The sequence below is a fragment of the Thunnus maccoyii genome, chromosome 20 (assembly GCF_910596095.1).
Source record: "Thunnus maccoyii chromosome 20, fThuMac1.1, whole genome shotgun sequence".
Classification (NCBI taxonomy): domain Eukaryota; kingdom Metazoa; phylum Chordata; class Actinopteri; order Scombriformes; family Scombridae; genus Thunnus; species Thunnus maccoyii.
The window spans coordinates 20328252-20342487 of NC_056552.1; the positions used below are offsets into that span (position 1 = coordinate 20328252).

Genomic DNA, 14236 nt, shown 5'->3' on the forward strand with positions numbered 1-14236 from the left:
TCAAGAATTTTTCCAACTTAAAAGTCTGACTTTTCCCTAATTTGGTGGTGCACAAAATTTCCATGATTTGTATCCAAGGTCAATATTAAGTTCAACACAAGTTCCAGTTATTCCTCTAGGATACATGGATCAGCTTCTGAGACTAAGTTTTGGGAATAGCTAAACAGGTTGGAATGAGCTGGAGAGACGTGGTTATGTGTTGTTGGAGAAGGCCTAGACGTACACACATGCACACATGTTAGTAGGCCTACAGATTCGCATGCGCTCCATTCAAAGTTGGAAGTTGTAAATTCGCAGCTGCCAGGTTGTGTGTCACCTAGCGACTAACTCAAAATGACATCTTGAACATTTTGAGTTTCCTACTCTGAATTACGATTCCTTTTTGTCTGATTTCTCCTGGGAAGAATTTCCAACTTTCCAACCTTCCTGCAAAGCGTCAGAAAACACATGCAAGCACACACACATACATGCAGGCTTACATAAACACACACACACATGCACACACAAACTCTGATTTTTGCTCTAATCTATTCAATGTTTCCAATGTGTTCCCCCTCCTGACAAACACACACACACACACACACACACACACACTTAAACACATCCTCATGCTCCTCACCTGGAGTTGAGGTCAGCTTGCCCCGCCCCCGCTCCTCCTCCTGCTCCTCCTCCTCCGCTTCCCCCTCCTCCTCCGCTTCCCCCACGTCTCTTCTCCAGGCCCAGTTTGGTGAAGATGCCCACCAGTACCATGATGGCCACCACACCGCAGATGATGTAGACAATCAGCTGCGTGCGGTCCCGGTCCTGGTCCTCGTCGCCCTCTGTGATGGTGGCCACGGGCTTGCCGGTGTTGGCCCAGATGGGCGTGTCGTAGTTGGAGCAGATGTTCTGGTCCAGCCGCTGTTGGCGGAACTGGCAGCAGAAGCGGTAGAAGCAAGTGCCGCAGCAGTACAGAAAGATGCCAGCGTTACAGTTGAACGGCGGGTCCCACTGGCCCATCACATCGTAGTAGCCCTGGCAACGCGTCCCGCCAACAGGGGGGATGTCCTCATCATCCGCGTCTCCCCCGCTGGAGGGAGTGGACAGCCCCGTCTCTACAGGGGTGTTCTGGGTCGTCTCAACATAAGTGGGAGTCGTCTGGTTGTTCACCGTGGTGGGGACAATGAGGTCGCCTTTGGTTACTGTTACTGTGGTGGCAGATGGGTCCTGGGTGAGGGCAGGCTGGTTGATCAGGGAGGAGAAGAGAAAGAAGAGGAAAAGGTGGCAGGAGGAAGGGTTGATGAACGCCATGCTGCTGGGAGAGCCCGTTTGTCAAAGGTCCCACCTGCAGGCTCTGAACAGGAAGCAGAGATGTTTGGAGACAAGTGGGAGAATGTTAAAGACAAGCAAAGGTCACTGAAGAGAAAATGACTTTTATACATCACAAACCCATCAAAACAGGTTACAAATAGTTTCATGATGACATAACAAGCCACAGCAGACACTGAATATCTATCATTTGCTCTCAGTTTTCATCAAGCTGAAGCGACAACGCTTCAACGATAATCAAAGAACAAACTGATTCGCATCTGTAAAAACTCAGAAATAATTGATTTTAGCCAGAATGATTAAACACATGACGCATCTATTGATCTTACATGCTTATGGAATCAATAATGAAAAGAGGACAGAGGACATTTTAAACAGGTCAGTCAGAATCACTAGTGGAGGCTGACAGATGACCATCACCTGACTTTATATGTTAAAAGAGCAACTCAAAGCAAATGAAGTGTTTAGAATCAGCTCCAGAAAAATTATTGTAAGTTGACGTTTTGCGCTTTAAGTAAGACACATGATACATTAAAAACAAAAAAAATGCAGAAAGGTTATTGCAAAAAAATCTTACCTTTAAACTAAGAGATTATAATCCATTTTTTTAGTTTTGAAAGAGCAGCATGATTTACAATAAAACAGCAGCTTGTTGGTGTTTTCATGCATAAAATCACTGACTGTGCTCTCACCTTTTTTCCTCTTTGCACTGTTCGCACAGTCGACCCTCCTCTGTGATCCTTCCCCAAAGTTTAAGGGTTAAAAATTCCCTCTAGAAATATCCACAAACTTTACTCAGCAGCATTTTTTTCCCCTGAGTGTCCCCATAGTTCTCTTTCTTCCTCATGTGTTCTCCATCGTCAGCTGGGGGACTTGATCCGGTGGATTCGAAAAACACAAAACGCTCCTCTTATCCTCTTAGCTCCCTTTTTTCCCCCCTTTCTCCTCCTGTGTCACCTCTTCTTCTTCTTCTTCTTTTCTTCTTCTTCTTCTGTAAGCGCTGCTCAGTCAGTGCTGTCAGGTGCGAGTCCAGAGCGGTCCAGCACTGTTAGGATCTTGTGCTGCCAAGACCCCTGTGCGAGTGTGTGCGTGTGTGTGTGTGCATATATATGTGTGTTTATATGAGAGGAATTGAGTGATAGTATGTGTGTGTGTGTGTGTGTGTGTGGCTGCACTGAGCGCTGCAACAGTTCAGGAACCAAATGAGATCTCCTCCTCTGTTTACCACTCCTCGGTGCCAGATAGGAGAGAGAGAGAGAGAGGGAGAGGAAAGAGAGAGAGGGGGTGTGTGTGTGTGTGCATATGTGTGTGTGTGTGTGTGTGTGTGTGTGTGTGTGTGTGTGTTGGGGAGTTATATCCAGCTGCATCTCCCATCATCCCCAGAGGAAAAAAGCCTGGAAAGAGAGGAGGGAGGAGAGAGATGGGGGGAAAAAATAAAAGAGGTGGGGAAAAAATTGAAATATGGATTGTAGATGAGTGAGTAGAATCACTTTTTATCTTTTTTTTTTGTCTTTTTTTGTCTCTCCATCCCTGTTTATGTGTGTGTGTGTGTGTGTGTGTGTGTGTGTGTTTGCAAGTGTGTCACTGCATGTCCAATGTGTTTGCACGGTAGAGGGAGGACAGTCAACATCTGCTGCGGTCACTCCTGCTCATCATCTACTTATCGCTCCTCCTGTCCCCGTCTATCTCCTGCTTTCCCTGCGTCCCCCCTCACCACACACACACACACGAACATCATCACACGCCCCCCCCCTCCCACCCCTTCTCCCCCACCACCAACCCCTCGTTCCCACTTCGCCATCCTTTCTTCTGCTGTCTCTTAGCGTCTCTTCCCCGCCCTCCCCTCATGCCTTGGGCATAGATAACACACTTGTTTGCAGATTTCTGTGTATGTGCGTGTGTCTACGTGTGTGTGTGTGTGTGTGTGTATGTGTATGTGTGTGTGCGTGTGTGTGCGTGTGTGTTGTGAGCGTCTGTTTGCATCCCAAAGATTCAGGAGTCAGCAGGGTCCAACTCCAGCTTTGCCGTCTTCTTTTGTTTAAATTCCAACCTGTGCGGGAGATCAGAAGATGCCAAAACCAGGAATCCAGGCTAGCGCGCACTGCTAAAGACTGCAGCTCACGGACGCACACACACACACTCACACACACACACACATACACACACATACATCCACGTTCAGTCACAAATCAGCACACATGCACATGGAAAAAAATGTATAAAAGTGCAGATAAACCTGCCATATGTGCTCAAACTGTCTTTTCTCACTCTCACAAACATACACTCACACAGATGCCACTGCTGAGGCCAATTATAACAGCTTTTCTCAAAGTAAACTACCACATGTACAGTTTTAATGGAATTATAAGCTAGATTGACAAGGGGCTTTTTGTTTTGCTTTCCGCTAATCGCCTCTCCCAAAATCCCCTCCTTTATGTCTTGTCATTCCAGAGCAAAACTCACGCTTCCTCCACTTTCCTATGATTTTCACTCTATTGCATACTGGATATCAGTGTAAGAGAGAGAGAGAGAGAGAGGACGAGGGAAAGTGTAGTAGAGGGAATGAAAGGAAGAGAGTAAATGTAGGGCAGTGGGGAGGAGGCCGACAGAAAAGAAAGAAGGAAAGAAAAGGAAGAAGGAAGTGGGGGAGGGAGAGGTGGAACATTGGAGGAAGAAACGATTGGCTGAGGACCAAAGATGTGAGGAGAAAGAGAAAGAAAGATGGTGTTGGGTTGGCCGTGTAGCGGTTGGAACTTTAAAAGCAGGAGGCTTGAGGCAGAAGTTAGGTGCAGACCAACCAGGTGTTTATTTCACCCACAATGAAGACATAGTAACAATACAGTCAGAAGTCACCACCTTAAGTATTGTGGACCACGGGCAGCATGTGGTCCTGACTGCAGCCCTTCACCTGACATCAAAACTACACAAAACACAACAAATACATTAAAATACATTTATACTGCACTAATGTCAAATAGTCTGCAGGATCTTAATTTATGCTACATATTACAATAGAATCACAGAAAACCTGAACAGCAAATTAAAGCACACTTACACCCTACACTAATTACCACTTGGTATCTCCCAGAACCTTTAAATTGGTGCTCAGGTACCCTGGGGACTCTTAGCTTGAACACCCTGGAGACGAGACAAAACAGAGGTTAGTGACCTGAACACAAATATTACACATTGCACAATCAAGCAGCAGTAATCCTTACATTCAATCCATCATAGTTTTGGCAAAGGTTATACCACAATGAGCACATAATGTTGAGGTAACCAAACTGGCCAAACTCAGTCTATATGTTTGTCTTTACAGGGCCAATCAATCAATTCCAGCTGAGATGCACACATCATTAATACACACAAAAATTTCAATACATAAACATTTTACTAAATATACTATATATACTAAATATAAATACAAAATACTAGTAATGAAGAGGAGTTTTGGGATGAAGGTGTAGGGAGCAGAGAGGCGACAGGTACAGGATGGAGGAATGAAGGGAGAGATGGATGACATGGGGGTGGGGATGATGACAAGAAGAGCAAATCAAATGAGTGAAGGATGGCTGATTAGGGCTGATATGATTCTATATGATGTGAAATACAGAGTGTAAATACAGTATAACTAGACAGATGTGTGTTATGTAAGAATGAGCACTGAGTATTGATTGGACGGCAATGTGCAGAAGGTCACCGAGCTGTCAACAACCCGAATGAGCATCAGGAGTTTCATCGTATGATTTCATGGCATGGAAATAATTTGTTTTTATTAATACAGGAAACACAGGATTTTTTATTTGAATGAAGCTCCAGGAAGTTATTTAGGTTTTTGGTGTGTTTTGTCCTTCCTTGGAATTAAAATTTCACGGGAGTGAGAATGTCCAACATATAGTCTGTAGGTAGGTATGCCTGACTTTAGCTGGGCATAATAATTAGGACTAGTGGAAGAGTTTGGTTATTTGAAAATATTGCACATCCTTTCAGCTAGTAAAATGTGGCAATAAACTCATCTACTGTATCTATGATTTTTTTAGCCAAGCTAGCAGCATCTATGAATGGCACTGTCAGTTGGCCCGTTGGTCCATCACTTTTGTCCAGACTGAAATATCTCAACAATAATTGAATGGATTGGCGTGCAATTTGGTTCAGACATTCATGGTGCCCACAGGATGAACTCAAATGACTTTGGTGATTCCTTGACTTTTCATCTAGCTTAATCCTTGAGTCAAAAGTTCAGTTTGTTGAACCAAAAAAGTGCAAAACTAATGACATTCCCATCAGTCTCAGCTGTACTTTGTGTTTATTTCTAATTAGCAAATGTTAGTATGCTAACATACTAAAACTAATATGGTGAACATTGTTAAAAATTATACTTGCTAAACAACAGCATGTTATCATTGATGACATCACTGTCTAGCTCAAAGGTCCGCTATGCTGAGCCTCACCGAGCCACTAGAATACCTGCGGACTTGTAGTCTACAATGTAGACTTGAATCTTAAAGAATGATCAAAATTGAAGCAGTAGCTCCAAAAACCCTGGACCTCATTTCCCATAATGCAACTGGACAGTGTAGTTAATTAGGCCCCCCCTGCCTGGTAAATGCCCACATCTTTCAAGCTACACAAGCCCAGTTTGTAACACTGGCTTGTGTTATAAATTTGTATGAAGATGACATCATCAGAGTTATTTTCTCAGATTTTTGAAACTTCCCTCCAGAGCCTCAGTAGACATTAAACAACTGTTTTCACAGGCTGAGTAGTACTCCTTGTGACAAGTAAACTGAAGTTCATGGGTAAAATCTGTGGGGTGCCCCTTAAATAATATTTTTCAAACTTACTTTTAATTTGATTGTTGCTTATTTAGTCATGAATATTTATTGTTATAGAGAAATATGTAAGATTAGAAACCAAGTTTTTTAGGGGCTTTAAGTTTGCACTTGTGTCATATCTCCTGTGTTTGGATAGTTTCAGTACATTACCTGTCAAAGAAACATTTGAAAGTGAGCATGTCTTTATGTAATGCTCTGTGATATTCTTGAATGTTGCACCCTATGAAGGGTGTTTGATGTCTTCTATCACCTCAGGTGTGCTGACTGATAATTAATGAGCGCTGCTCTGTTTGTAACAGACTATGTGTTATGTGTGTGTTTGGCATGTGTCGTGCTGTGTGACCGAAAGCCTAGAAAATAAACAGGGTGTTTGCATGGAAATAGGTGTGCAGGTGCTTTGACTTGTTTTCATTTACTTTATGTTTTGCATCTAGCACCTCCTTGATTTGTGGTTATGTGCGGCGGCAGCTCTGGAAATACTGTACTTGCACAAATTGCCTTTTCACCTAAATGGTACAAGCACAAACAAGATGAACTTGCAGCCAATGAAAATGTCACTTGCATTTCCATTTCTACCAGTTTAGCACCTGCGTGAAAAGAGAGGGCAACGTGTCTAAATAAAGCATGTTATGTTTTCTATTTCATTTGATTAAAAATAGGGAAACAAATCTGTACCCCTTCTGTGTGTGTGTGTGTGTGTGTGTGTGTGTGTGTGTGTGTGAGTGTGGTTTAAAAAGCAGAGAGGCTGTTTGAATGAATTCTAAATAATCCTGTTGAATTAATGTTCATCTTGAACTAGATTCACCAAGTGCCTGCAGGTCTCTGATTTACTAGAGCAATGTTGCCCCCTTCATTAGGAGACACTTTGAATATCCCGAATGTGTTGAATATTTCATTTGATGACTTCACAGCATTTATGAATATTCATATTTTGGCTTTGGGTTAATGGAAAATTTCTTAATCCTAAAACATATGTTTGCATCAGCTACTGGTGGTGTTATTGGCGGTTTTGGGTCTATTTTGGTAAATTTTTCTCATTCATATGGATAATTGGACAAACATCACTTTCAGATTATTTCTAGCAGAAACAAAGGAGTTTGACAGTAGAGAAACTTCCAGTGATCTGAAACATCAAAAGCCTTCTTTCAAGAGCTGCCAAACCAGTGGCACAGTGTGTGAAACCACTGTAAAAGAGGCACAGAGACTAATTTCTACAGTACACCTGCAGATGCAGAAAATACACCAGAATGCGATGCAGCCAACCAGCACACTAATAATCAGACTCAACTTTAGCATGTTTTGCTAATAGAGAAGCTCCTTCTCTTGCTCTTTCTACATTGATCACTACCATTTACCTCTCTTAACCATATTTCCTTTTCCATTTTCAAGATTGTCGACTACCAATGGCATTCTGGGAGATGTGGTAAATTACTAACTGAAGTAGAAAGAGACCAGGCAGAGAAAGTGGCTCCAACAAAAACTTAAAGTAAAATGGGAAAAAGAAAAAATCTTGTCTTAAGGTCCATTCACTGGCTTTTTCCAGGGCTTTCAACAGCATCTCATGGTCTTCCTCGATAGTCAGTGGAGTTTGGTCAGATGTCATGGAGTTGTCACGATATAAAGCTCCAGGAAATTTTAGTAAGTTAAGAGAACTTTCACACTCTACAATGAAATAGCAGCTGAAATACATTTTACATTTCTGTATATAATGATATACATACACATTCCCTTTGCTTTTGTGTGTTTGTTCCACTTCTACCACTCTATTCTCTCACAGACTACCTAAAAATAATCTGATTAGGGGTAAACCAATGCTGAAATATTGCCAGGCTCTGACTCAGTTTCGATTGGTCTTGCTTAAAATTTTGCTCATATAACTACAGTGATTTATAAACCTGTATGAGAGCTGAGCAGATATAAAACAAGGATATACAGAAGATGACATATCGCTTCTATATAAAAGCACTTTGAGCATAAAAAAAGCATTTTAAATTGCTGCTGTTGAGCACTTGGTTTGTCTCTGTCTGCGTGGATGTGTGTGTGTGTGTGTGTGTGTGTGTGTGTGTGTGTGTGTGTGTGTGTGTTTGTCAGTGTACTCCAGCTGAGGAGCCGTGCAGGGCTGTGATCAGAGGGAAGCCCCTTAATGAATTGATCCAGGCGAGGCTTTGATGCTGCTGTGCTCAGGGGTCCTGGGAAATAAAAGGGAGGAGGGGGGGTGGAGAGTGACCTTTAAACTTCTACAATCAGTAGATGAACTCACGCTGGAGGGCTACATTTCAAAAAGTCAAGACATTATCTTGTGTATTACTTGGGAAAATCCCATGTGGTCAACTTTAACTACAAAATCCATTTGAGGAGCCTCCTGAAAAATTGAGCAAGAGACTCTGGAAGCATTCTGCTTTTTTCTGATGCTAGTATGTGTAAACATTTTGTTTTTTCACTTTGATCCAGATTGAAATATTGGATAACTATTGGATGGATTCTCTTGAAATCTTGTACAGACATTCATGGTGCAGAGAGGATGCATCCTACTGACTTTGGTGACCCCCTGACTTTTTCTTTAGAGCCACAATGAGGTTGACGTTGTGGTTCTGGAAGAAATGTCTCAACAGTCATTGAATGGATCCATAGAATTTGGTACAGACATCCATGTCCCTGTCAAAATGAAGCATAATCACTTTGATGATCTCCTGATCTTGCATCTAGTGCCATCATCAGGTCAAAACTTTCAGTTTGTCCAAAAGATTTATGACCAAATACCTGAAAAACTAATATCATTCCTACCAGCCTCAGTTGTACTTTATGATTAATGCTAACAAGCAAATATTAACATGCTGATACGCTAAACTAAGATGGTGAACATGGTAAACATTTACCTGCGTCATCAACACCGGCATGCTAAAGTTAGCATTTAGTTCAAAGCCCCGCTGTGTGCGAAATCAGCCTCACACAGCTGCTAGTAACTAATGTGATCATTTCTAATAATTCTAATAATTTCTTTAACAATTTGGGGCTTGGCTTGTTCTGTGTCTTAGCGGGGGTTTGACGGAGGGCTGATTAGTTTGATATCTGTGCGTTCAGTAGACAGACTGGTGTGGGACATGTTAGCTTAGCGGCTAACCTCTATCAAAAGAGGAGAGATGCTACTCACAGTAACTCCAGCTTGTCTTATTTACATTGTTTACATGAAGATGTGAAGTGTGGGTGTGGAGGCTTTGGAGATGTTTAAAGGCACCTTTGATGGAGCTGGGAGTAACAAAAGAAATGTCACGTAACAAATCACTATTGCTGTCGAGTAATTAGTCAAGTAATGTAATTACTGTTCCAATTAGTGATATGTAACAAGTAACTTGCCCAAGACTGCTGTAGACATGTGTAGGGCCTTACAGGCCAGACCACATGTTTCTCACCCTAAGGAACAAAGAGAGTCCTTAAGAGACTCAGTCTCCCAGAATCCCCCGGGTACTTCACACCTGGATGTTAACTTTGCCCATGGACCCAGCTTTCAGCTACGATTGGTCGAGTGTGGCCTGCGACCAATGACATCATCTTAACAACGAAACCAGTGGGCAATTTCAAATCCAGTCTCTCTGTGCGATGTCCCATTGCTGTTGAGAGACACCCTTTCTGTACTGCGCTTCTGCAAGGCTGATAGAGATACCCTTCTGATCAGACAAGAACAAAGGACAAAGGGGCCACATTTTTCTTATCCTAATCACTTGGCCAAGGTATAGCGTAAGATTAACTCAGCTTTGTTCAGTACTAGAGCCATGCAGTGTTTTTGAGGCATAAGAAGCGATCAAATCCCTTTTATCCTCCAATGAGATCTCCGCTTCCCGTTCCTCTGCAACACACGGGAATGGATGGAGACATGACTCAGACCCAGCTGACGAGCCAGGACAACAGGATCACACGCTGTGCTGTGCTGCTGGACCCGCTCAACGCGATCCAGAGGAAAAGACTGACATCTGATCATTTACTAAAATGATCATCGTTTCCTAAGACCCCCCCCCCCCCCCCCCCCCCCACACACACACACACACACACAGTATATAATTACACCATTAGCTAGGATTTCCAGTTATATTGATATTTGTTATTCTTCAATAGTTTCGGCTATAGTTGTTATCGTTAAAGTAGAAGAATGAATCCTGTTATATTATAACAAGAAGTCGCCTTTGTGGGTTTTACTGTACAAAGTTCTCCAAATTGCCTTCATTGTGTTATTTCATTGATGCTACAGTCTTGGCTATAACAATGTTATGTTAGGCTAGCCCAGGTCACTTTCTGAAGGAAGTAAATTGGTAAAACAGACACCTTTCCTTTGAATAAGGTCTGCACAACATCAGTTATTTATTATTTAGTCAAATGTCTCACTGCAAACATACACACATGTAGGCCTATGCCTGGTGGTGCTAGGTGTTAATTTGAAGTAATAACATGAAGGCAGACATATTGAGGTCCTTGGCTATTGGGCCACAGCAGAGACTGTATATAAGGATAAGTCTATGGGCCATAGAGACTGAGAACTGACGGATTTCTGTAAACATAAATTGTCCATCTTAAATTACTGTAAAACATGGATATGGTTCATTTATGAACTGGGATATTCTGTGTATGTAACATGTAACATACTGTACATACACACACACACACACCGTTGGATTAGTGCCTCCTGACAGATGTCTCTCTCAGCTGCTCTGACAGGGTGTAGGGGTTTGGGTCAGATGATTATAAGGTCATCTCCTCCGGGACAAAACAGACTGACCGCACACTTCAAACAGGAAGCTGATTGATCACAAACATCAGCCCATCGATCTCTACTTATAGAGTGTAATGTCATGCAACCACATCATGAGAGATGTGCTGCATGCTTGTGTGTTTGGTGTATGGATCTTTTATATTCAGCAACTGGTACCATGCAGGGCTTGTGTGACAGTCCTGGGTGATACATTTACATGTTTTTACAGTTTATCGAACGATGGGATCGACAAATGAAAACTGTCAACAAATTAGATCATAGTGGAGATGATATGTAGCCTCTTTGCAGACAGTTATCTGATGATTGTGTTACACTGATTTCTCAAGATGAACATTTCAGTGCAATGCCAATATTTTAGTATTCTAATGGTCTCAGTTTGATGAAGGCTTTGCTCATGCAAGAGCCTTTTAATGAATACCAATTACATATGTTAATTCAGGCAATGCTTTATCTGCATTTATATGATCATGAATCTACACTGGAGTCTGTGCTTTCATAGGTTGGACTGTGTATGTGTGTGTGTGCGTGTGTGCTATCCTTTGTTCAGGTCTCATTGGACCACATTCTAATATAAAGAGTTTATACCCCAGGGAGCTGGATTGGTAATTACAAATTAAAATCACCTTATGAGGCAGTGGATGGGAGGTTCAGTGTGTGTGTACGTCTTGTCATTTTCACATGATGTTTGTGCAACGGTGTGTATATGTGCATGCATGCATTCATGTGTGAACATGCACAGAAAACACACACACAAAAACAAACTTGGTGGGAAATTAAATAGCATAACTTGCACTGTTGATGATGCTGCATTGATGTGACGTTTATGTGTCAGTTATGAGGTTTTTTTCTTTCCTCTTTCTTAGATTGGCTTGATTTTGAGGTGCCAGCTATCAATCCTTTGTCTTTCATCTGCTCATACAGTCTGTTTGTGTGTGTACAGCATGTGTGAACTGTTGGTGTGTGCTAAACCTGACAGCCCACACTGTGAGTTCAGAACACAAAGCTAACGAGTGAGTCTGATGTTTCCGATGCTGCAGGACTGAACCCGTTTGGTGCCACATCCACACAGCAATACAGCAGAGGATCTGACAGACTGACACAATGTTTATAGTCAAAGATATTTAGTGCTCCACATGTTGTGACCAGAGTAAATGTTGCTGACTTCTCAGTGCTAGTTGGGTTGGTGGAGTTTGATTTGTTGATATGAGATGTGACGTTGGGAACTGTTTGCTGCGACTCCATTTTGTTTGCCTGGAGAATAATTTAAATCTCTCCCTCTGCTGCTGTCTGTTCCCTCACGCATTAACACAACAGAGAACATATAAGGTCATGCGTCGGCTGCTGCTTTAATAAGGGAACTAGAGGTGACACATCGCTTGATGTTTTGGTCGTTATGCACCAAAAGGCAAAAAGGTGGCCGTTAGAGGAGTCCCTGTTCTTGTGTTTATTGTGCATATATGAATTTGATTTCTGCAGAAGATTCTTTATCTTAATAGTGGTGCAGAAAAAAATAAATTAAGACACTTTGACACATTTTTACGAAGCTGGACAAGGTAAGATTTTCATGTTGCTAAGGTTGTTCCACAGGCTGTTTGTGTTGTCCACTTGCATATTTTGGAAGTTTCCATTTTGAATATAGAACGAGAAAAAGTAATGAAACCCACTACTGTTGGTTTCCATAGCCTACGGAGAAGGCAGAAGCATGGATGTATTAAGAAGAACTGGATACTGGACACAAAGATGGTGCCATGTTCACTCCTATGAAAGTTGCTCAGTGACGCATGAAGCCAAAAAAATTGGCTTCCTGATGTAAAGAAATTACAGAGATATTGCTTACATTTAATGATTTTTGGGCCCATAGAGCATGTGCACTACAGACCTCTGCTGATTGAGCCAGCTAACTTCCAGTTGGCTCTCCGCTCACTTGAATGGGGATAAAATCATCAAATCATGTGGCTTTTTTAGACTTTTCAAATGTTATCAGACCGAATGGATCAAATTCTGATAGTAAAATGAAGGGAGGAAAAATTATTCACCTTTTTACAGTCATGCCTTTTCCAATGATTGTGTGTGAGAAAAATGTTTTATGGGACAGTGTGCAATCACGTGATGGACCTGGAAGTTGTAATAACATGGTTTGGCCACAATGTCAAATTGGCTCACGGCGTGGTGCACTTCTTGGGAGTTTTGGCGGAAGTCTGTCAAAGGCAGACTTCCGCCAAAACTCCAGATCTTATTATACATCCATGGTGAGGGGCAGCTTCCAGAAGCTGGCCAATCAGAACAGAGTGGGCTAGTCAGAAAGAGGGGCTTAAAGAGACGGGAGCTAAAACTGAGCTGTTTCAGACAGGGGCTGAACTGAGGGCCTGCATAAGGAGCCAGTATAAAATAAATAAGGAGGTTTTTAAACTGTAAATCATGCAAAGACATACTAGTAGAGCCCCAGAATAAAAATATAGACCTGGAAATGTGCATAATACATCCCTTTTAAGTAAATGTGTTCCGAAGTGCGGTGGTAATTCAGCAGTTTTGCATCACACAGTATGACATATCATAATATCAAAAAAAACATATTATCATATGTATATCTTTACATATTATTATCAGACTTTTGAGATATTAATTGGTCCAGAATGACCTTTAAGTTGAGGCTTACCCAGCTCCATATTGATCACTGGCTTGTATGTCTATCACTTAACCAGCTGACCAGCTGTTGGTTAATACCAGGCAGAACTAACAGAATGGCCGCACATAATCTATAAAACAACTGTGACATTGATTGTTTTTGCTGAGTGCATTTACCCTGATATTGAAGTAAAGGTTGGTCCGTGTAAACTGTATCATGTTTACAATGGCTGGCATGAGCTCATATCCATATCTGTAATTTTAGCGAGCTGAATAGTGTAGCTGGAATATGTGAATGTCTCAGCCACAACACTGAGGTTTCTTTACACATAATCTAAATGACTGTCGGGCCTCTCACCATAGAGCAGTGAATGGAGCACTAAATTGAAGTTAGTACTGAGAATAGAAGAAAACCTTATTGCAGCAGAAATGTTAATGCAAACAAGTTTTTCAGAATAGCATGACACAGTAAAATCATACTGAAAAGATTGAACAGGTTTCATTGATACATTAAATTACAGTTCAGTCAAAGATACTTATGTCACGTAATAGACTGTTTATAGCAAATAAACCAAACCTGCTAGTTCCCTGGAAAAAAAAACAGAACATTGCTTTATTTATTGCCAATGTCCTACACTCACATAGCCAGATCTTTCATTTTAACAAGCTCACTGGAGATTTGAGCACAAAATTTAGTTGGAGAAAG

At 41.7% G+C, this 14236-nt stretch overlaps 1 protein-coding gene across 1 annotated transcript in view; it reads right to left on the reverse strand.

Annotated features, from left to right (window-relative positions):
* Nucleotides 1-1325, reverse strand: part of shisa8b (shisa family member 8b) — a 30531-nt gene extending 29206 nt beyond the window's left edge. Inside the window, exons 1-2 of the mRNA XM_042397932.1 lie at nucleotides 705-1325; nucleotides 620-671 (exon numbers count right to left, since the gene is read on the reverse strand). Of these exons, the coding sequence (XP_042253866.1) occupies nucleotides 620-671; nucleotides 705-1290 (638 nt within the window). The 5' untranslated portion in view covers nucleotides 1291-1325. The remainder of the gene's footprint in view (nucleotides 1-619; nucleotides 672-704) is intronic.
* Between the last annotated feature and the right edge of the window lie 12911 nt (nucleotides 1326-14236).